This window comes from Pleurodeles waltl, chromosome 12 (assembly GCF_031143425.1).
Source record: "Pleurodeles waltl isolate 20211129_DDA chromosome 12, aPleWal1.hap1.20221129, whole genome shotgun sequence".
Classification (NCBI taxonomy): Eukaryota; Metazoa; Chordata; class Amphibia; order Caudata; family Salamandridae; genus Pleurodeles; species Pleurodeles waltl.
Window position 1 is genome coordinate 675,156,037 of NC_090451.1, and position 24,256 is coordinate 675,180,292.

The 24,256-nt window shown below is 45.8% G+C and overlaps 1 protein-coding gene across 1 annotated transcript in view; it reads left to right on the top strand.

The window, feature by feature from the left end:
* The window catches only part of LOC138267195 (extracellular calcium-sensing receptor-like), a 44,883-nt gene extending 21,546 nt beyond the window's left edge, over positions 1-23,337 (top strand). The window contains exons 4-6 of the mRNA XM_069216046.1: positions 8,104-8,331; positions 15,812-15,935; positions 22,326-23,337. Of these exons, the coding sequence (XP_069072147.1) occupies positions 8,104-8,331; positions 15,812-15,935; positions 22,326-23,239 (1,266 nt within the window). The 3' untranslated portion in view covers positions 23,240-23,337. The remainder of the gene's footprint in view (positions 1-8,103; positions 8,332-15,811; positions 15,936-22,325) is intronic.
* Positions 23,338-24,256: the final 919 nt, after the last annotated feature.

Consider the following 24,256-nt stretch of genomic DNA (forward strand, 5'->3'; position numbering starts at 1 on the left):
CAGGACGGGGATGATTTATGTTTGCGTTCGGTCACCCTAAGTTCGCTTTCCAAAAGGAGTTGGTCTTCAGTCTTTCATCTGTGCATGGCAGAGGCGAGCGCAATGCATTTACCTCTTATAACCGCTTTAAAGGCATCCCAGAGGATATGGGGGTTAGTATCACCCAAACCATTATGTTGGAAATATTCCCTAATCACTGATCGCAAATCTTTGCGGAATGTTGCATCCCGGGTAATCACCCCTGGAAAGTACCAGCGCTTGGATGGTTTGTGTGCTAGTGACCAATTTAAACCTATCACCACCGGAGCGTGGTCTGAGATGACAATTGGATTAATAGTTACCGTCGTAAGGATCTGTCTCAGTGGTTTGCTCAAAAATACATAGTCAATCCTTGAGTATGAGCGATGAGTGTGTGAGAAGAAGGTGTAATCCCTCTCCAGAGGCTTCAGGGCCCTCCAGGAGTCAAACAGCCCCAAACGGCGAAAGGAGGCTTTCACTGATTTGGCAAAGGCACTCGTTTGTGATCTCTGTGGCTGCGTTGTGTCTAATGTTGAGTCCCATACCAGGTTGAAGTCCCCCATCAGGACAACTTTGCCCTCTGCAAAGCCCTCTAGCTCGCTCAGGAATTGCAAAAGATATTGGGTTTGACCCCTGTTAGGAGTATAGACAGTAGCTATCGTACAAAGTTTCCCGTCCAGGCTGCCTTTCAACATCAGAAATCGTCCCTCCTTATCTTTCTTGGACCCTGTTTCCTTAAAGTGGACTGAGCTGCTAAATAGTAACGCCACCCCACAGTGTTTTGTGGGAGCTGATGCTAGGGCAATATGAGAATAGTGGTTGTGACGGAGACGGTGTCCCTCCCCCCTCTTCAAATGGGTTTCTTGTAGGGCCACTATGTCATACCTATGCTCCTCAAGGTATTTTTTCAATTAAGACGTTTATTTGAGGAGTTGAGGCCCTTCACGTTCCATGTCAGTAGTTCAAGCATTATCTCTGTGTAGCATCAATGTTCTCGCCCAAACCCCCAGTAAAATCTCGAGTGCCCCTCATCGTGTTTCTCATCCTCCCTCTCCAGGAATACTCCATCAGCTGTGACGCATTCCTCTGACTCCTTGCACAGTGACACGGATGGTAAACATTAAACAACTTGAAAAAACATTTCCTAAAAGAAATACAGACATCATCCTGGCAGCACACAACCGCCAAGTGTCTTACAGTCTTCATGTCGTGGACAGGATCCAGTTCCGTCTCATCTCTCCCCCCGGGCCCAATCACACCAACGGGCATTGCAAAGGCGGGGGCCCCGGACCCCCAGTGACTAGCAGAGAGAACGTATGCTCGAGTAGCAAGCAACACCAGGATCCGGAGCGAGCAAACCAGCTCCACCACCTCCCACGTCTCTATAGTACTCCCGGGGCCCCCCCACCGGGGCCGCTCCCCGTCCGAGTCGGTACCGGCTTACTGTACGGCTTCATTTTCTAGGGGTCATTCTACCTCTCCTCTGTTCTTTCCATTGGTCTGCCGAAACGGGAGGGGCATCTCCTCCTTGCCCCCCTCCCGCCTCAAAGTCGGTAGCACCCCTCTCTCCTCTAGTCTCTAGACCCAGTGCAGCAGCCGCCGCATCCACCATTGAGAAATGGCACGCTTTATTATGGAGTTCAAACGCTACGCCAAAGGGGAAGGTCCATCAATATTTTATCTTCTTCTCTCTCAGCGCCTCCGTCACTGGTCGGAACTGTTGACGTCGAGCTAGAGTTGCTGGCGCTATATCCTGGAAGAGTGAGCATTGCGCACCCTGGAAGGAGATGGGGTCCTGGTGTCTCGCCCTTAGAAGTATCCGTTCCTTCACTTTAAATGAGCTTAATTTAGCCAGAACATCTCTCGGTCTCCTCCCGTCGCCCAGAACTTTGCTGCCCACACGGTGCACTTGTTCCACTTCTACCTCTGCTTGATCCTCTCCCTGTAGTGAGGAAAACAGCCCCACCACAAAGGCCTCTAGGTCAGGCCCCTCTGCTCCCTCCTCCAGGCCTCTCACCCGTATGTTATCTCGGCGTGCACGATTTTCCAAGTCCTCGCACTTCATTGTGGTGACGTGTAGTTGCGATTTTACATTTGCGAGATCAGTCTCCACCGGGGCCACTTTCTGTTGTAAGTTCTGTATGTGTGTTTCCAAGTCCAGTGTGCGGTCCCCCACTGAATCCACATCTGCTGGAGGGTAGCTAGCTTCCCATTGACATCCGTCTGGAAGGCCTCTAGTGTCGCTCTGATATCTGTTGTGAGCTCTTCATGCAACTCGGTTTTAAAGGCACAGAGAGAGGACAAGAGGTCCTACTTTGTAAGCGCCATCTCCTCACCTTGTGTCTGGTCAGAACTCTCCACTCTAGCCGGCGAGAAATAGCTGGAGTCCCGATTGGCCTGGATTTTGCATCGTGGCATATGAAGCTGTTAAGGGCCCGGCCCCGGTGCTAACATTGGAGGCTCACCTTCTCAGCTGTACACTTCTTCACTGCAGGGGCCCCCTCTGGGCCCTCGTCCTTCCGTCGCGCCACACCTCTTGGGGGGGGGCAGGGATGTCCCCCTCTCCCTTGTCTCAAAGCTATGTCCTCTCTCCTCGGTGGGCTCTCTCCCTCCGTTATGTGCTTGCCCCCAGTGACAATGACCTGCGAGTCGGGGCCCGCACTCGCCTCTGCAAACTCTACTTTCTCTGAGTCTCCTGTAGAGGAGGCTTTACCACTCAGTGCCTCTCAAAATGGCCTCCAGTAGTTCTCCTCTGACCCCAAAAAGCACAGCTTCGCCATCCCAGCCAGGAGAATATTTCAGGTGTTAGTTACCGTCACCCATCGGGGGGGAACCTTCCCGTTTTCACTTTATATCTTCTAGCGGGTGGGGGGCCTCTGCATGCTCCCGCTGCTCATCCCAAACTGGGCCTCCCCTGGCTGCGCCCCTCCGCATGTAGAAGGGGATGCCCTCCCCATGCTCACCTCGCCCTTATCGCGGCTGGGTGTGGTCCTTTCCGCGCGGCCCACTGCCTCTCATCTGCATTTCTGGCGTCGGGGGTGTTGCTCTCCCCCCGTCCCCGGGTCTCGCGCCGTCAGTCCTCCATCTCGGGGCAGCAGCCCCTCTCCGGCTCCAGCCGGCTCCCGCTCGTCCAGCGCGGGGCCGCAGGGCCGCGTCTCACCACGGGGCCGCTCGTGGAGCCCCGCCGGGCGTCGCCCCCCTCTCCACCGGCAGTCTCGCCGGGTTTTGCCTCTCCCGGGGATTTGCGGCCGATTCCCGACTCGGGGAGGCCCGTCAATGCCTCCCCACCGCCTCACTGCATCGGGCCTAGGGGAAATTAGACGGAGCCGACTGAGCTCACGTCCGCTCTGCCATGTTGGTTGGTCCCACCAAAATGTCCTACTTTTTAAATACATTGTGCCCTGCCCTCTGGGCTGTCCAGGGTCTACACCTATGGGTGACCTTTGTGTATTAAAAAGGAAGGTTTGGGCTCTGCAAAGAGTTACGTTTTCCAGGTCGAAATGACAGTTTACAATTGCACACACAGGCTCCACAATTTTTAGACTTATTTAAAGTGCTACTTAAGTGGGTGGCACAATTAGTGTGTCTGGGCCACTTTATAGGCCCTGGGCACGGGTAGTGCTTTGTTACTAGGGATCTACAAGTAAATTAAATAAGCCAACTGGATATATACTAATTCTACTTTGTTTTAAGGAGAGAGCACAAGCACTAGTTAGCAATAGTAAAACAGAGTCCTAAGGCCAGCAATAACAGGAGGTCTTAAGGCACAGACTTAGGGGAAAACTCTGCCAAAGATGCCAGGTCTAACAGAAAGCAATGTCATGCCTCACACATCTGTAACTTTGGTGAGATTACATCATGGATTTCCACAATTGTGAAGTAGCTGCTGTAAGAAATCTGACTAGGAGTTTTTCAGAGCAGATAGGGTGTACTTAGCCCCAACCGTAACAATTGGAGTGATTTGAGATTGGTGTGCTGGGGTCCCCGTTCTGAAGACCATAAAATTTTACCTGTTTGTACCACCTAACCCTCATTTACACAATGCAGAGCAGTTCGGTGCAACACAAAAAGAAAAACTCAAGAACTCACTGTCCAGCCAGTGCCTACTTTTTAGAAAGCAAACGTAGTTAATCACACACACACACACTAATAAATACTGCACACAAATTGCCAAAAGAACATAAAAAAGGAAGCCGGGTGCCAATGGTGACATTCTCCAAGAGGCTTCGCAAACAATAGGGGGTGCACACTAAAGAAAGGTCCCAGAGCTCAGGTTAATAAAGCGGGGGTTGTTGATTCCTTTTCGGTGCTCTTTGAAAAGATTAGACAATCACTTTCCGTATCCATTAAATGAGCACGCCAGCCCCCATGCTAGTTTGATCACATATGAACACCGGCAAATCGCTGGCTGCGTAGAGGATTAAATGCACCCTTGTGACCAAGCAATGGTAGCAGCGTAGTGCATGCATTATAAAAAATCATTTGTAAGTTATTCGCTCAAAGCTGTGGCAACTCCTCGTGAAGCTGGGTATGGATCCGGCACTGGTACACTTATTGGTCTGTCTGCACACAGGTACAAAAGCACATGTTAGGTTCGGTAATAACAGGGAAGTGTCAGATGCTTTCAATATTGAATGAGGGCTACATCAAGGGTGTGTGCTTGCTCCGCTTTTATTACTTTGTACATGAATGATCTCAGCATTGAGCCTATCATTTTGTGGTCATCAAATTAGCTCTCAGTCTGGGAGGTTTGATCTGTAGCCAGTAAGTTAAGGGACAATACAGCCTTTTCTAAGGTCATAAATGAGCCATTTTTCAGAGAACCAATTATGTCTATCATTAAAACATGAATCCCCCTCACGAAAGCCTGGATAATTTTAGCACCATTTATATATACTCAGATAGTATCTGAGGTTGATATTGTAATAATAGATGGGGGTGAGGAGAGGATGAGTTACAATTTAGTTCCCTTGAGTTTACCCTTCAGGAGGTTAATGATGCAACCAATAATAGCAAAAGCACTGAAAGCGCCAGACACAATGGTGCTCCACTTCAATTGATAATATTGATCCTTGGGCCTCTTTAATGAGTAATGTTCTAAAAGCTGTCACAAGAGTGGACCTTTTATCATCTTGGCTTTATTCAGTATTATTCCCTATTTAGTAAATAGGAAATAGAAGTAATCCCAGCTGTTAAAGACCATTCTCCCTACTTGACTCAACCTTAAAGATAGTAGGGAGAATTTGATTGACTAGACTGGAAATATGGGCAGAGGAGCAAAATATTTCATGTGCTATTCAATATGGAGTTTGCAGTGGCATTGGGACCACTGAGCAATTTTCAAAGCTCAATATCATGATTAATAAATACACAGTGGCCAAAAAGGGTTGCATATACTTGGCCCTCATGGACCTGTTGAGTGCCTTCAACTGTGTAATTCACCCTTTGCTTTGGGCACTCGTGGGTGAGAGGGGAGTTGACACTGCACTAATTCATTTCCTGAGACAATTGAACACTGACACTAGGGCTAGAGTTCCACCTGGAAGGATTGGGGAATACACTACATTGTTCCAAATATGTAAGAGGGTTAGGCAGTGGTACATCTTGGCCCCCTTTTTATTTACTTTGTATGTAAATAACAATGAGAAATATTTGGGATGGAATTCCTGTGATGCGCCTCAAATAGTTTCCTGACCCCTACCTGTACTGTTATATGCAGATGACGTTGTTCTGTTAGCCCAGACCGAGACAGTTTGCAGGGTCTTCTAGACAGTTTAGTTATATTTATGAACTAATTAAGTATGAGCATAAACCGTAGTACAATCTACATCATGACTAAGCTTGGCAAAGAACAAGTCTCAACCACATTTCATGAGTGTTTCAACCACCAACACTTTTTATCCTATTTAGACTTGTTATTTGTTCGATGGAACAATTTGCAGCATTTGTGGGAAAATAGGGAGGTTTATTTAAAAAAGTCAGTGTCTGCAGTTTTTAACTTTGTGACTTGGAATGACAACCAATTACATTTATTGAAAGTGTTTCAGAAACCTGTCATGGCACAGGCTTCTGGGTGTAAACAAATGGAAGTTGAGAACAATTGCCTGAGAAGAAAGTTAGCCATCCTGCCAAGCTGCACTTCATTTATATGCCACTGGGAAATGGGAATAGCTTATATAGAAGTTTGCATTAATATTTCACCCCTCCTTTAATGGCATTCTATTTTGTCCAGATCAGATGGAGCACTATATAGGGATATTATTTCCAAATGCTTAAAATTTGATGCTGCAGATAAAATATCATGGCTAGCCTATGTAAAGAAAACATGTCTGGATTCTGGGAAACCTAGATATTTCGAGGAACCACAAATTTTTCAGGGTATTTTTAAACAACAGTTTAAACTTGAATTTATTAGCACGAGATTGTACACAATGGAGCATATTTATCAGAAGAAAGTGAGTAATATTAGATTTGATGAATTAATATCACACATTGGCATGCAGCCTTATATAGTTATGACGCCAATGCATAACATAGATTTGTTTTAACGAGGTTCCATTTTAATACTGTACGTTCTTTAACTGCTTTTCCACTAAATCTTGATTTTAAGGATTTGCTTACCACATGCCCCCATGATGGACTGGCCAAGCAAAACACTTTGCATATAGTATTTTATCTGGCATTCTAGGCAATTTAGAAAACTTTCAGATGAGGTATGGAATGAGTTGCTGCTGATGAAGATGGTTTTTAATGAATTGATTTTCTATGGAAGTCTAGATTTTAAATGTTTGTACAAACTACTGTTTTATGAATCATATTTGTTTCTCTTTTATGATTCAGAATTGAATCAAATAAAGTTATTTACTGGACTGACTGACTCTCAAACCCTGCTAGGTGGAGAAGGTTCTATAATGCACAGCCTTTGTCCTGTGGACAACTCTTCACAGTACGCACACGCCCTCTTCAAAAGTGGATTCCTGATAGTGATTGTCGTCCTGTGTCAGAACACACTCTAATATTCCTAGGTGACTGGACCATGAGGAGATTGTTCTAGCATTTAACCTCAGTTATTTGGATTGTCCCTCATCCTGTTACATAAATATTGATATTGTGCAAGGGTTTCATTTTCTGAACTAGTGCATGTCAATTTGGTATCTCTTCATTCTCCATCCAAGTCAATGTCCTCCTATTCTGGAACAGTGATCGCTCATATAAGAATGCCTGCCTCTCCCCCAGACAGCAATTGAATTGAATTTTCAGGTGGTCTTTTGCTTGTGCTTTGTGGTCCAATGGAACACATCTGTGGTTCCATAATGGGAGCTCAGTTGCTTGTTTCTTCCCATTTAACGTTTGGAGGTGATCATCCTCTACTTTTTCCTAGTAATGGCCAACTTGCCATTAAATTTTATAGGTATTTGGATATGTTAGAAGCACTCTTGTGTTTGTGATAAACAAATTCATGTTTCGGAATTTTAAGCCATTTTATCCTGATAAAGACTCAAAAAATAAATACTAAGTTGAAACATGGTATGTGTTCTTTGTCATTAGACTTTTGAAGTCCAATTACAATAAGAGTACATAATAGGAACTGTCCAGAGTCATACATGAGACGCTTTTCCACTTACCTTTTCCTTCTCATTGAATGGTATTCTACATTCTTGGCACATTTTATCCATTTATATTTGCATGGGACATTGTGCTCTGCACTTGTGGGTTGTTTCACCCTTTCAAAGTGACTTTATTTTACAAGAAAATGCTGATAGATCCACTATAAATATGATTGATCTGTGAACATTTATCACAGAGCGGTATCTGCGTTACAGTGCAAGCCAAAAGAACAGGTTCCTCAGCTTTGTACACAATATTTCTAAACATCTTTATTGAATTTGGCAGAGCTGGGGATTACCACTTCTAGATTGTTTTTAGTTTGGCAGACAGTATTTTTTGTTTTTTTTATAAATGAAAGAGTGAGACAGGTGAAGGCATAATGAAATGAGACTGAGTGCTAAGTGAGAGGTAATGCAAATTGTTTAACTTATCTGTGTGTCCCCACATTACCTTTCCTGTTTATTTTCTGTCTGCCAGCTCCTGCATTACATGAAGAGTGTTCGTTTCAAGAACAAGATGGGAGAGGAAATGTACTTTGATGAACATGGCAACCCACCTTCCATCTATAGTGTTCTCAACTGGCAGATCAGACCTGATGGTGGAATCCACTATGTGAAGGTGGGGACCTTTGATGCCAGGTCACCCACAGAGCAGAAGCTCTCCATCAACATGTCTGCCATCCAGTGGAACCAGCCAGGCACGGAGGTACTAAGATGTACACAGTGCAAGAGTTTATGTTCTGGAAATAAGATGGGGTGAATACGCTGATATTAAGAATTTAAAGTGAGCATATATCAAACTCATGTTTCCAAGTGCAGGTGAAAAAATCGGGGGAAGGATGGAAAGTGGAGAGAAACAAAAACAAAGAGCCATGCATTGGCAGCTGAAATATATATTTTGCAGTCACTAGTAAAATGGTGGAAGGTTATTCTGTTCCATTCTCCTGTTCCAAAAGCAATATCATAAATACACTTTGGACAGATAAAATGGCACCCTAAATCTAGCACTCTGTCTTTAGCAACCTAAAAAATGTCTTGTCTTGACACACTTACATTTTCTCAAATTCCCTGCCAAGCCTCTAGGTCTGTAGCTTAAGAATATGACACATATAGTTGGACAAGAAAACGCTTGAATCTTGCACTTAACTATTACTTTATGTTTAGGTAAATCAAATAATGAATTCAGTGCCCTTATTGTTGAATATTAAACTTAACTTTTTGTGATTATAGACAATTTTAATTAACCATAATCATGCGCTAAATTAGTAATGCAGTAAACGTTTACTATGACCAACAAATGTATCCTTTGCTCATTTTAGATTCCAAAATGAATTGTCAGTTTGTATAACTGTGAAATGCAAAATAGCAGTGGCAGCTACAGGAGGGGTGGGCGGATGGGGGGGACGGGGACTGGGGAAATAAATAATAAATAAATAAAAAACTTGCATGTGCCTGCCACCACTGCTGCCTGCCTCGCTCCTCTTCCCTCGATGATGTTGGTGTCCCAGCAGTCCCTGGAATACCCTCACAGGCTCCCCATAGCTCCCACTACATTCCTTTCTGCAGCAGCAAATCCTGTACAGCAGGGCCTCCTGACAAAGGCGTCCAGCATCATGGAGCACCGTTTGGCTACAGCTTGCAGCTTTGTCCTATTGGAGGGTTTCGTCTTTCAAAATGTTGTCCAAACCCAAAGGTAAAAATATTCAATTCAACGAGGATGACCATGTAGGCCTGGAAATCCAGTGTTTTTCATTTGGAGCTTCACCTACCATCATTGTCAGCTTAACCAACACCTCGACCAGCGATTCCCCAGTGTTGACGACTCATCCTTGGATGTAGTCTGCTGCTTTGACCAGCTGAACTCTACCTTCTCTGAGTTTTCTTTAGAAAGGTCCGAAGGTAACCCGAGACCAGGCCCTATCCTTCCCTTGTGTCCTAACTGTGCTCCATCATGGTCGGTCTTAACATTTGACTTTGACCTCATCTCAGACTACCAGGTATCTGCGGTTGGTGCATTGATTTTTTTATTGAAAATTAAAAAAATTCATAACTCCAGTTCTACTCATTGAATTATTATTTTTTTGTGTCATTTAATTTAATAAAATGTTCTCTATTTTTCTAAATTGGTTTGTGATTTTTCTTGTGGTGTGTTTTCACTTTATTACTTGTTTTATGGTGCATTAATGCTTTACACAGTGCTCCCACATTAAGCCTGCCTGCCTTTGTGCCAAGCTAACAGAGGGTTATGCACTGGTTAATTTAGTTACTTTGTGGTTCACCCTGACAAGGATCACTCCTCTCAACCAATAACCTAATTTCTTACATTGGGGTTCAGTGGTAGGACCTAGTACTTGTGCTTTTGCAGTGCCACTCATTGATATGTGTAAAAATAAAAATCCCAAAGTTAATCTGACATCAAATTCATTTAAATTCTAGTCAGTTTTTCTTTTAAATATTGTTTTCCTATTTCCAGTTGTAAGGCTTGAATCACATCATTTGTTGCTACAACGGAGTTGGATCAGACCAACATTGACAGCTTCAGCTTGATGGAGCTGCAGAGGCTCTGTAGGGAGTGGGGTCTGAATGTGGGGAAGAAGGCCATCAAAGTGGAACTCCAAATAGCCCGTGGAGCCTTTCAGATGGTCAGGAGGATGCAGACCACATCTGAGGAGCATCAGGACGATAACCCTGAGGTTGAGGTAGTGGAGCATGAGGAGCAAGGGAAAATGACCTGGCCACAGGTCCAACGTTGCTGCAGCAGGAGGAGGAGAGCAACTTGCACACAGGAGGAAGCCCCCCTGCCAGGGTAGGGAATTATGTCCTTACACAGCCTGTCCTCAGAAGAGCTGGGTGACAGGAGGGCTGAGAAAGAGTTTCAGCTGCAGCTGGATAAACTGAAATTGGCTGCAAAGGAAAGAAAAGATGAGGCTGACAGGGCCTTGGAGGAAAATAAACTTGCCTTGGAGAAGAAGAACATTCTACTGTCTCAGGAGATGGGTCTGAAAGAGCTGGGCCTCAAGGCCAAACATCAGAGTCCAGCACAAAATGGTAGCAGAAATAATCCAGTGTGCAGAAGAGACAGAAAAGACCTTGTGCCTAACCTTGCTATGCTTACAAATGCGCGGGGTCCCTGAGAAGTATTGGAGAGCCTCTCTTTGAAAGCACATTCTCAATGAGGGGATGGATTCACTACTGGCCTTTATGAAAGAGGCACTTGTCAGAAAGTATGGCCTTAACCCTAAGAAGTATAGGCAGATGTTCATGGACAGCCAGAAGCTGCCCCTTATCTACATAAACTACAAAGGTAATTTATGGAGATTATTTTTGCAAGGCACCAGTGTCTTGCAAAAGGAAGGCGTAAACCTTGCAAAAGGTTTATTTTGCCAGGTTGAAATGGCAGTTTAAATCTTAAGACTTGTTTAAAAGGACTTCTTAAGTGGGTGGTTGAACAAGTGTTTCAGGCACATTAGTAGCATTTAATGTATAAGCCCTGGGTACATGTAGTACTATATACTAGAGACCTATAAGTAAATTAAATGTGTCAATCAGGTGTAGGCCAATTTTACCATGCCTGCTGAAATCCAAAACAGGTCCAGAGTTTTTGAATATTGATTGCATAGAACGTCTTTTTGACCATTGTCAGATAGATCCTCTTGAATGCTCTTCTACACCATTCAAATCTAGACATCAGAACCATTGGCATGACACAAGGGATGAAAGTGAAAATGCCCTAAAACAGCATATTAATTATTAAATGCACTTTAGAAGCCTAAATGTAGCCCTACCTTAAGAGTACAACCCCTGCAGAGACAATAATACAGTGTCCTGCCTGATTTCTTCCCAACATAATGTGACCATAGTGGTGGGATATGCAATGTAAACAGACCTACACCTGCTTTTTATGATCACCACTTATTATGTAAATGAATTCTATTTAAATTAATACCATGTAAATGTATTTTCTGTGGACATCATGAAAATCTTACATTTGGCAACCCTCTTGGACATACCTTGGATGAACTTGCAGGAGAGATCCTGCTCGAGCCAGGTCAAATGCGATCAATCAATCAATCACTGCATTTGTAAAGCGCGCTACATACCCGCAAGGGTCTCAAGGCGCTGGGGAGGGGGGGTACTACTGGTCGAAGAGCCAGGTCTTGATGAGTCTTCTGAAGGCCAGCAGGTCCTGGGTCTGTCGTAGGATGGTGGGGAGAGTGTTCCAGGTCTTGGCGGCGAGGTAGGAGAAGGATCTGCCGCCGGCGGTGGTTTTTCGGATGTGGGGGACTGTGGCGAGGGCGAGGTTGGCTGAGCGGAGGCTTCGGGTGGGGGTGTGGAAGCTGAGTCGGTTGTTGAGGTAGGTGGGTCCGGTGTTGTGCAGTGCTTTGTGTGCGTGGATCAGGAGCTTGAAGGTGATCCTTTTGTTGACGGGGAGCCAGTGCAGGCCTCTCAGGTGGAGTGTGATGTGGCTGCGGCGGGGGACATCGAGGATGAGTCGGGCCGAGGCGTTCCGGATGTGTTGGAGTCGTCTCAGGAGCTTGTTTGTAGTTCCTGAGTAGAGGGCGTTCCCGTAGTCGAGTCTGTTGGTGATGAGGGCCTGGGTAACGGTTTTTCTCGTGTCGAGGGGGATCCATTTGAAGATCCTGCGGAGCATACGGAGGGTGTTGAAGCAGGACGCAGAGACGGCATTGACTTGCCTGGTCATGGAGATGGTGGAGTCGAGGATGACCCCCAGGTTGCATGCGTGGTCCGTGGGTTCCGGGGCTGTGCCTAGTGACGTGGGCCACCAAGAGTCGTCCCAGGCTGATGGGGTGGGTCCGAGAATGAGAACCTCCGTCTTGTCTGAGTTCAGCTTCAGTCTGCTGTCCTTCATCCAGTCGGCTACGGCCTTCATTCCTCGGTGGAGGTTAGCTTTGGCGGTGTGGGGATCTTCGGTGAGGGATATGATCAGCTGGGTGTCGTCGGCGTAGGAGATGATGTTGAGGTTGTGTTGTCGTGCGACGTGGGCGAGGGGGGCCATGTAGATATTGCACAGTGTTGGGCTGAGGGAGGATCCCTGTGGGACGCCGCAGATGATTTCGGTGGTTTTGGAGCGGAAGGGTGGGAGGCGGACGCTCTGGGTACTGCCAGAGAGGAAGGATGTGGTCCAGGCCAGGGCCTTCTCTTGGATACCGGCGTCATGGAGGCGTGCTGATAGGGTGCGGTGGCAGACCGTGTCAAAGGCTGCTGATAGGTCCAGGAGGATGAGGGCGGCTGTTTCTCCTTTGTCCATCAGGGTCCGGATGTCGTCAGTGGCGGCAATGAGGGCGGTCTCGGTGCTGTGGTTACTGCGAAAACCGGATTCGGAAGGGTCCAGGATGTTGTTAACTTCGAGGTAGCGGGTCAGCTGTTTGTTGACAATCTTCTCAGTCACTTTTGCCGGGAAAGGGAGCAGGGATATGGGCCGGAAGTTCTTGAGGTCCTTGGGGTCCGCCTTGGGCTTCTTCAGAAGGGCGTTGATCTCGGCGTGCTTCCAGCTTTCTGGGAAGGTTGCTGTCTTGAAGGAACAGTTGATTGTTTTCCGGAGGTGGGGCGCGATGGTTGCGCTGGCTTTGTTGAAGACGTGGTGAGGGCAGGGGTCCGATGGGGATCCGGAGTGGATGGAGTTCATGGATTTGATGGTGTCTTCGTCGCTGACGCTGGACCAGATGGTCAGGCGACTGGTGCGAGTGGTAGTCGCAGGGGTGGTGGACTCGGTGGTGGGTGCGGGGGGTCGGAGTTGAAGCTGTTGTGGATGTCGGTGATCTTACGGTGGAAGAAGGTGGCCAGGGAGTCGCACAGGTCTTGAGATGGCGGGATGTCGTTGGTGTTGGAGCTGGGGTTGGAGAATTCTTTCACAATGCTGAAGAGCTCTTTGGTGTTGTGTGCGTTGTTGTCTAGGCGGTCCTTGAAGGCGGTCTTCTTTGCGGTCCTGATGAGTTGGTGGTGTCTGCGGGTGGCGCTCTTGAGGGCTGTGTGGTTCTCTGGTGTTCGGTTGTGGAGCCATTTCTTCTCCAGCTTCCGACAACTGTGCTTGGAGATCCGGAGGTCCTCGTGAGCCAGGCGGCTTTCTTGTTGGTGTGGTTGGTTGTAGAGGTCATGAGAGGGGCGAGGGTGTTGGCGCAGTCGTTGATCCACTGTGTGAGGTTGGTCGCAGCGGTGTCTGGGTCGGTGGGTGGTCTCAGGGCGAGGGCGGTAGTCAGTTGGTCCTCGGTGACCTTGCCCCAGCAGCGGCGTGGTAGCTGTTGGGTGCGGTGGTGTGTGGTGGGTTTTCTGAAGGTGAAGTGGACTCATCTGTGGTCGGTCCAGTGTGGTTCGGTGGTGTGGTTGAAAGTGACGTGGGGGCTTGCGGAGAAGATGGGGTCGAGCGTGTGTCCAGCGGCGTGAGTAGGTGTCGTTACGAGCTGTTTGAGTCCGAGGTTGGCGAGGTTGGCGATCAGGGCGGTGGAGTTGGCATTGTTGTTGTTCTCGAGGTGGAAGTTCAGGTCCCCGAGGAGGATGTAGTCCGTGGAAGCGAGGGCGTGGGTGCTGATGAGGTCGGCGATGGTGTCACTGAACTGTGGGTGGGGTCCGGGGGGTCTGTAGATGAGAGTTCCTCTGAGGGTGGTGTTGGGGTTGGTGTGGATCTGGAAGTGCATGTGCTCGGCGGTGGTGAGGGTGTCATCGGTGTTCGTTGAGATTTTTATGGAGTCTTTGTGGATGATGGCGATTCCTCCTCCCACTCCGTTGGTGCGGTCTCTGCAGGAGATCTTGTAGCCCTGTGGGATGGCTATGGCGATGTCTGGTGCTGAGGTGGCGTTCAGCCAGGTCTCCGTCAGGAAGGCGATGTCGGGGGCGGTGGAGTCTAGGAGGTCCCAGAGTTCGATGGTGTGCTTGCGAGCGGAGCGGGTGTTGAGGAGGATGCAGCGGAGGTGGTTGGGTTCTCTGGCTGGTGGTGTGGATTGTTGGATGCTGGTGAATCTGCAGTTCTGGCAGGTGAAAGGCCCCGGGGTGCGTTTCGGGGTGGCCCGGTAGCAGGGGTGGTCACGTCTGGTGTTGAGTGCGTGGAGGGTGCTTGCGTCGTAGTGCAGTCTGGCGTTGCGGGGGTGCGGGTTCCAGTGGTTCTGGTGCTGGGTGCTGTCCAGGCGCGGACGGGCGCAGGCGGGCTTGCCTTAGGCGCGCCAGTGGCGCGCCCGCTTCGCGGCCTCCATATGAGGGCAGAGGGAGGGAGGAGCAGCTGGGAGGTGGGAGCGGGCCGCCAATGGGAGTGAAGGGGGCGGGCAGCAGGGGCTCAGCAGCGAGGGAAAAAACGGCGGGCAAAGACGGCGGGAGAGGGACAACAGAGCACAGGGGTACAGAAAGCAAAACACAGGGGCACAGAATGAAAAAACAAAGTGGCACAGAAGCCAAGCGCATGGGTACAGAATAAAAAGGGAGCGAGCAGTCAGGCGACAAAAGCGGCAACGGAGGTTCAACCCACAGGGGGCTGCGTGGCAGATGGGGGGAGCGACCTGCCTGGTGCAATAATACTGTGCCCACTGTTATTGATGTAATGTAAGCAATAGCAATGAAATAATTGCTTTATCTATGTTGGTTACACTGGGATCGCCTGTAGAATTTGAGCATTTTCTTAGAGATCTGATCATGGCAGGGACAAAAGGTCTGCTTGCTGTGCCATGGAGACCTGTGCCCACATCTTGGGTTTTAGCATAGTAAGGTGCTCAAAACATTATCTCTCCTGCTACAGGACAACAGAAGGACCCAACTGCCTAAGGCTAGCTCACTCTCTAAACCACTCTTGTGCTCCCACACAAAAGATACTCAGTCAAGAAATTGAGGTGTGGTCAGAATAGTATAGTGTCTACATTATTTTTAAACCCCAGCCTTGTTGAGTAAATGTTTCTTACAGCCATCTTGTGGCTTAGTCACCAAAAGCAAAGGATCTTGATGGTGGAAGAGTGTTAGTTTAAGACAGCACATGACAACTGGGAACAATGTTTATTGTGCAGCTGAATGTCTTAAGGTGGTGGTGGAGATCAAGCACAGCAAATACAGAAAATTGAGAACATATGTCCTTAATCAGTGCTGTTGATAACCTTTACTGTGCTTTAGATTTGCATACCCATTCTCACTTGACATAAAGAAACTTAAAATGCTTATTTAAGGACTATTTCTCTCCATCATTTCATAAGGTTCCAAGGTCTGTGTGCAGCGAGAGTTGTCCTTCTGGCTTTTGGAAGGCTGCTCAGAAAGGACAGCCCTCCTGTTGCTTCAACTGCAATCCATGTTCAGAAGGAGAGATTTCTAATGAAACAGGTGAGTTGTTTGTGTAGCCTCTGCCACAGTGGTGCTGGAACAATTTTCTCAGTGTGGTGTCTGGTCATTACCATCAACTTGTTAAAGGCTTGTGGGTGCTGAAACATCTGCTTCTTAAAGAGAGAGTGTAGTGAATCAGCACACATTAGAAGTGAACTGGAGGTACACTGGATGATCTAGTGGTATATTTTGAACTATATTTTCACAAAAGTCTGGCTAGATGTGGTGTGGTTGTGATATATCATTTATGGAGGCTTCATGCTTCATTGAAAAAGTATTATCCTGTACCAGAAAATCACCAGGAACCATCACTGGACAGCCAACTTGATTTGTACTAGGAGTGAGTGAGACCTCTAGCACTTTCATAACAATGAATGTCTGTTTTAAGAACAAATGTGGTGAAATGTAGTCTCAACATGTATGGGCACAGTGCTGTTAGCCTTCGACCTCCAAGTGAGGAGGTTCTATCAAAACCTCCATTGGTGATTGTGGGATAAAGCCACAGCTGTGCAGACCTCATAACATCTCAACAAATCAGAAAAAAATATATACTGTACAAACCCATAATGCACTAAACAAATATGAATCTACCAGGATCACTAGGTTGAAAGAAATACAATGAGGCACTTTTAGAGAATAACCCTATGGCCCTCATTATGACTGCGGCGGTCTTTTGCCAAGACTGCTGCAGCCGTGGCCGCAGGAAGACCACCAGTGCTGGTGGTTATCCGACCGCCGTATTATGACTGCCACTGGATATCCACACCTCCAGCGGTCGGATATCCGCCAGCATTCATCACGGTGGTCCACGGCACTTAGGCGGTTCCACAGCGGTTCCACTGCTGGCACCACCATGCCAGAAAAAGAGCGCCCAAAGAATTACAACCAGTAATTCTGTGTGGCGGTCTTCTGGTGGTGTGGCGATGCCGGCGTTGAAGCACCGGATCCCATCCCCTCACGGAGGAGCACCTCGTCGGACGAGGTAAGTGTCATCCGCAAGGGGAGGGGGGGTGGAGTGGGTGTGAATCGGTGTGACTGTGTGCATGCATGTCATGAATGGGGGGGAGGAAGGGGGAGTGGCAATGGTGATGCGTGTGTATATGCATGCGGACGGGGGTGGGTGTGTATGTGCATGGGTGAAGCTGTAAGGGGTAAGGGCAGTGTGAGTGAGTGCGTGCAGGTGCGTGTATGTATGGATGTAGTTGAAGGCAGGGGATGAGGGGGTGGTGAGTGTATGCGTGCGTGTGTGATGTGTATGGCTATGTATGAGTGTCTATGGGGGTGAATGTAGTGAGTGCATATGTGAGTGGGGGTGTGTTTGTGTATGATTGTGGGGGTGTTGGTGCATGCGTGCATGTGTGCGGAGGTGTTTGGGGGGTATCCCTGTGACAAGAACGCAAGTTCCTGTCGTCGGGATACCTTACCACATTTTGTGGCGATGAGACCGCCAGGAAAATGCTGGCAGTGTCTCGAGTCAGAATGACCTCAGCAGTCATCTGACTCCAGCCGGGCTGCAGTTGGAAACCTCCAGCCCGGCGGGCCACGGTAAAGCGGCGGGACAGGCGGGGACAGGGAGGTCGTAATATGGTGGTCTGCACAGTCGGTCCTGCGGTGGTCAGACCACCACAGCAGCCCTAATAGCCTAAATAGCATTTACCTCCTAATTTAGTATTTATGTGGTAAAAATATACATGAGATGCAGTTATCAAATGTTTTTACACATTTATACATCCACATGTACTACCTTCTGGTAATAGCTATGTATGCCAACTGACTTAGATTAAGATGTGCTAAGGATTCACAAAACATGGAAACAAGTTGCACACAAATGTTTTGTGAATCGTACGGTATTTTGCAAACTAACCTATGGACTAATAGGTTTGGTTCACAAAATGCTGAATCGCTGTGGGCTGCAGCTTGCCCTACATCATGAATATTAGTTAGGTTGTTTGCAAATTGCAATCCACTATGATTTGCTGCCTTCACAGTGATCATTTGGGATCAGCAGACCACCATGTCTTTTATTGCCTTTAAATAAAGAATTATTTTTTTCTTAAATGCAGCCTTTTTTCCTTAATTGAGAATGGTATGTGTTTAAAAAAAAAGAAAAATGTTTAACAATTTTTTCTTGATTTGTTTTTGTTGATTTTAAGGCACCAGTAACAACCAGAAAATGTACAGATCACACATCAACTCCTCAGTGTACGCTCAAAGGAGGCATTTACCAGGTGACCACGATCGGCGTCCTACTCACACCCATGTGTGTCATTGTCAACCATCACTTACCCGTCTCCATCAATGCAACAAACCTCTGTGTGCCCCTGAGCGCTCCCACCAGGAATGTTGGGGGGTTGACCACTGCCAACCCCACAGCCCTCAATTCTCATCTAGTCATTGTCCAGACCTGCAGCCTCTTTGGGGGCCTCTTCTAAAGCTTGACACAGTTGATAAAAGTGCACGGTTAGCATCAACATCTTGGCGAGAGACAGCCATCTGGCCAGCGACAGAGGAATTAAGATCAATCTGTCTGCCTGTTGTCCTGTTTGGGTCATTGCTTTACCGTAAATCTCCCTAACAATTTTGTGTATGTCCCTGCTAATTTGGATCCCCTGGTATCTAGAGGGCTATGTCTTCCAGACTAGTAAATAATCCAGAATGCATGGCTTTGCGCAGTCTATAGGAGGCATCACAAGGAATTTGGTCCAGTTTACTGTTATACCTGAAAGGAAAGCAAATCAAATTGATTCACTTATTAGGGGCGCCATATTATTTGCAGGGTCCTTGACATAAGATGTGACATCATCAGCACACAGTGATATCAAAACCCACCTATCTGTGAATGCCAGTCTGTTCTCCATGTGGTGCTGGTGCAACGTGGCAGACAGTGTCTCCATTGCCAACAAAACAAACAGGATGGGGAACAGCAGGCATTGTTGCCACATCTCCCTAGCCATATTCATCGGGGCAGACACAACTCCGTTCTGCCTCAGCCTGACTATCGGGCAAGAATATACCAGATGTATCCAGCACTTGAAACGCTCGCTGATGCCCAGCTCTTTCAACACATAGAAAAGATAGACCCCATCTAATGAGTAGAAGGCTTTGGTCACATCTAAAAAAAAAACCTGCTGCTGTAGTATCAGGGTCTATAGGATGTAGTATTGGGAACAGTGTGTGCAGATTGGGTAGAGTGGACTTACCAGGAATAAATTCCGCCTTGTCAGGGTGGGCCAAATTTAGAATGAGGGGTAGTAATCTGGCTGCCAGTATTTTAGTAAATATTTTTTTTGTCCATCTTAAGAAGCAAGAGTAGCCTGTACGAGAATGGGTTCATGCTTGGTTTGCCTGGGTGTAAGCATCAGTGATTCCCAGAGAGATGAAGGTAATATCTCCTGCTCGTATGTCTCTGTGTGTACAAATAGAAGCCTGGCGCCAGCATCTGTGCTTATTCTTTGTAAAATTGGGTTGGTAGCCCATCACCAACTGGGGTTTTGTCATTTGGGAGGCCTCGGATAGTCTTGACTATCTCTTTGATCTTTATTGTTTGTGCTCTGCATCCAGCTATGCCAGTGCTGTGTGTCAAAGTAGCCTGCAAGCGCTTAAGGAGATGGGGGACCTTTGGAGCTGTATGGCTCCTGAAAGTACATGCTGATCTCCATCAGGACTTTAGAGGAGATTACATCTCCACTACCTGTTTTCATCTCGGTGATGACTGATCTGGGGTGCCTGTTTGGTGTATGATGTGCCAGAGTTTTGCCAGGTCTAACGCCCTTCCCACATGTCTGGGCTCCGGATTCCCTGTCCAGGTGGTTGCGCTCGCTCTGTGCTGCCTCTTGGAATCCATTAACTGTGGATCATGCGTCCGCGAGCAGCGATGGGGTATTGTTGCTAGCTAGTTGCTCCTCCAGCACATTTTAACTTGCCTTCAAGTCTATGTAGTCAGGATCTTATGTCCTTGAGGACCCAAGTTTAGAGATACATAAGCCATGTTCACCACCTTGTAGACGTCCCACAATGTCTAAGGGCTGTCAACCGAGTTATCAATCATGCCAAAGAACAGCCCCATCTTATTTTGGATCTCGACCATTTCAATTTTACTTGTGTCGCCCATGTACCATCTCTGACATTCAGGGTCCTAGCCTGCCATATATCTGTCAGCTGCCCTTCTGACATAATATCTCTGAGTGGTTCAGCTGCGAGTGTGGAGATGCGAACCTTGCCCCGATCTGCTGAGTTTTGGGTCTAAAATAACATTCAAGATCCCCGCTTAGTACAGCGCCTGTCCCATAGCTCTGCGCTTTCTGCCATATCCCAAAGAAATAAAGAGGGTCTGTCTGCATTTGAGCCATATATGCATATGATTGGGACAGGGTGTTTGTACAGCATGTGTAGCAAGATGCATTTCCCTTCTGGATCTGTGGATCCCCCAGTCGGCGGACAAGAAGAACTTTGTGGATTAAAATTGCAAATCCCTGTGTATGTGTGGAGTACAGTGCCGTGTATCTGTGCTCTATCCATCAACCATGAAGTTGATGTTGCATATTTGCATTCGGGTGCGTTTCTTGAGTTAGTGCTATGTCTATATTGTGTTGCTTCAGCTATGCTAGAATGTGTTACTGGGGGACTATGTATAGTGGCTGCAGGAGAACATTTGTTGTTTGAGCAATAATGTGGAACGAATATGAGCATGAGATGGCCATGTGTCATGAACCGTAGTCATGTGAAGTACACCATTGATGTGTGACATGTTGGTATTGCACCCTCTCTCCCACTTTAGTCTCCGAACCAGCCAGAGATTAACTTGCCCCTCCGTCCTCCTACTCTTTATATTCCATCACAAAATAGAAACAAACACCCACTCCCACCCTCATGATTACACAAATGATAAGATCCAAAACCATCTTTATTTCAAAATATTTTATCTTCACCAACACTGCCACAAACACCTTAACACAATAACAGTCATTCACCCTCCTCTCATCCACCAAATAATTTAGAGCCCTAAAAGATGACATACATGCATTATAATCACCCCTAACCCATACACCTTCTATGTTAACAGCCACAAACAAAATGAACAGCATGCCACTCTTCACAACTTCACATCTCCATGCCTAGTACACATCAAGGCAACCCTACAAAAATAACACAGCTCACCAACTCACTTTCAACCACCTTCTCCACCACCTGCACATGCAGACCCAACAAAATGCTTTCTAAGCCTCCTGGCTGAGGATTATAATACAGACAAACATTGTGGTTTTCTTCAGGCAGTTAAGACCAACACTAACACTACAATTGCCGTACCTTGAAAGAGTACTACACACTCCTCTAGCAAATAAAGTCACACCACCACCAAAACACAATCCCTAGACTGCCTCCCAATAAATCTTCAATCACTTTCTAAAACCGAGCACCACATCTATGACCTACTCACTGACACACAACAAGACTTATATTCCTAATTAAGTCTTAGCTGGGAGAGTACATGGCCCCAGTGTTGCATGAAGCACTCTTCAAGACTATCAAACTATCACACAAAATTGCAGAGGCAAAAGAGGAGGTGGAGCAGCTATTATATTCAAGGAAACAATAAAATAAAAATGTTGTTTATAATATAATGCAGAATAGTCTGTGTTGGCTAGTGTGCTCGAATATTGTAACAACATCCAATAGGAATGTGAAAGGAGTATAATTGTGACAGATCAACTCTGTATTTTTAATTTGGTTTGTACATTTGTTTTTGTTCTTTTGGAATCAATAGCTCTGAAGAAGCGACTGTGTCGCGAAACACGTTTTGACTGTATCAGGCTGTATTTTGGAATATACCTAATCATGGAATAAAAATATATTAATCACTAGCTTATTGACTAGAAATGGACTGATTTTCTTTGAAGGTGTGTGTATAATTTTATGCTCAATATATATATAGGTCACTGCACAGTTTTTATATACGTTATTTGATTAGATGCTTATGGGTTTCTGTCTATTTTATGTATCTATCACAGAATGTAAATATGATCATCAAAATTCTATCTATAAGTGCTTCACTTTTGAAATATTGAGGAAAACATAAAAATAAAATAATGATATAAAACAATGATAAAAATACACAAATAAATTAGCTTTTCCGTACAGCAACACCTGAAAGTCTCAATTTCAAACTTTTCTGAATTACAAAATATTGAACACAAAAAGACATGGTTATAAAAAGAAACAAGCAAGTATGTGTCCAATGAGCCCAGACATCCTACTCAAATATATGTACCATTCTTTCATGATTCTTAAATATTTCAAATGTGTTTATTATGCTTACAATTGTGTGATGCTAGTAAGACATACTGTATTGAAAGGTACACATAACATCAAATAATATATTTCTCTTTTCAGATTCTATCAGTTGCTGGGCATGTCCTAGTGAACTTTGGCCTAACTGGACAAGAACGGAGTGCATACCCAAGAGAATAGAGTACCTTTCCTATCATGAACCCCTGGGGGCAACCCTTGCCAGTGTTGCCTCGCTGTCCTCATTGTCAACAGCTGCCATTTTGCTTGTTTTTCTCAGAAACTGTGACACTGCCATAGTTAAAGCAAACAATAGAGAGCTCACCTACCTTCTCTTGGGAAGTCTTATATTGAGTTTCCTTTGCTCTTTTTTCTTTATTGGAGTTCCTCGGAGAATAACCTGCTTACTCCGTCAATCAGCTTTTGGAATCATATTTGTTCTTTGTGTGTCTTGTGTACTGGCCAAAACCATCATGGTAGTGTTAGCATTCAATGCCACAAAACCCAACAGCAAGATGAAGAGGTGGTTAGGCCCTAGTGTCCCTGTGGTTACAATATCTGTTGGCACATTGGGCCAGGTCCTCCTTTGTTTTGTCTGGCTGCTTCTCTGCCCTCCATTCCCAGAGAAAAACATGAAAGTGAGGACTGGGGTCATCATCTTCCAGTGCAATGAATGTTCTGAAGCTGCCCTTTGGAGTATGCTGGGTTACCTGGGGTTCTTGGCTTGTGTAAGTTTTCTGGTGGCATTCTTAGCACGAAAGTTGCCTGACAGTTTCAATGAGGCCAAATGGATCACCTTCAGCATGCTCGTCTTCCTCAGTGTGTGGCTGTCTTTTATTCCAGGATATTTAAGCACTCAAGGAAAATACATGGTGGCCGTGGAGGTCTTTGCAATAATTTCTTCCAGTGCTGGATTACTTATATGTATATTTTTTCCAAAATGTTACATAATTGTATTGAGACCGGAAAGAAACACAAGGGAGCACATACTAGGCAAACGAATAATTAAAAAGAAATAAAACTGCCTGGCAATCCCCTGTGCATTGTTCCTAAAGATGTAAAGATTTGTCTTCCTGGAAACTCTTAGAAATGATAAGGAAATATGTTAGGGTGAAAAAGGAAGAATCTATGAAACTCTCTATTTTGTGATAGATTTACTACAAATAAATGAATATAGGATATATTTGTCCACCCCTTCATAATTGTCTTACAAAAGTGCTCATTTGTCCTCCCATGTCACTTGTCAAAGTTGTGCAGGATATGGCTGTGGGAGGATTCTCTTGTTTTAAATGTGGTTTTCTCCTTATTTGAATTAAAATGGCTGTCTAGATCTTCTACTCAACATTGATGCATTGTGTGAATTTAGCAATTATATGTAGGGCAAGATAACCTCCTTTGAATTTAGTTGATTGCAGTATTCAGTTCTGCACAATGAAATCAATTTGTTCTGTATTCATTATGTGTGAAAATGACATGTTTTACTACAGCCATACAATAAAGCTACTACGCCAGATGTCATTGAATCTAGAGATGATGATTTCACAAAGCATTGAATGGATCAACTGGTACCAGTAGAAATATCTTTGCCTGTATTCGGTATTACGTTCCTCAGACTGGGCACACAGATGTAATAGGGGACACCCATATCTGCCTACATTTTCTTCGTAGAAGTCCATTTCAGAACACACCCCATATATATTCGTACAAGTTCAAAGAGATACCCTAGTCCTAGATTACTTTAGCTTTTCCTTTTTCTTTTCTTTACTCCTATTTCCCTCATTTCTTCAAAAGCAAAAAATATTCTTCAAAAGCAAAAATTAAACAAACTTACGAGAAGAAGTAAAACTAGACACTATTCTCTAAATTAAATGAAAAATGTAAATTTAGGTCAGAAGATGTTTTCAGCTATAAGCATCACACCGTGACGAGTTGCAAGATAAGCTTGTGTGACTCGTTCATAGTGACAGAATTTATATAGGGGCACAGAAAAGCTGCAAGTAATTATTACCACAAGTTAGACAGATAGTAATTTCTTA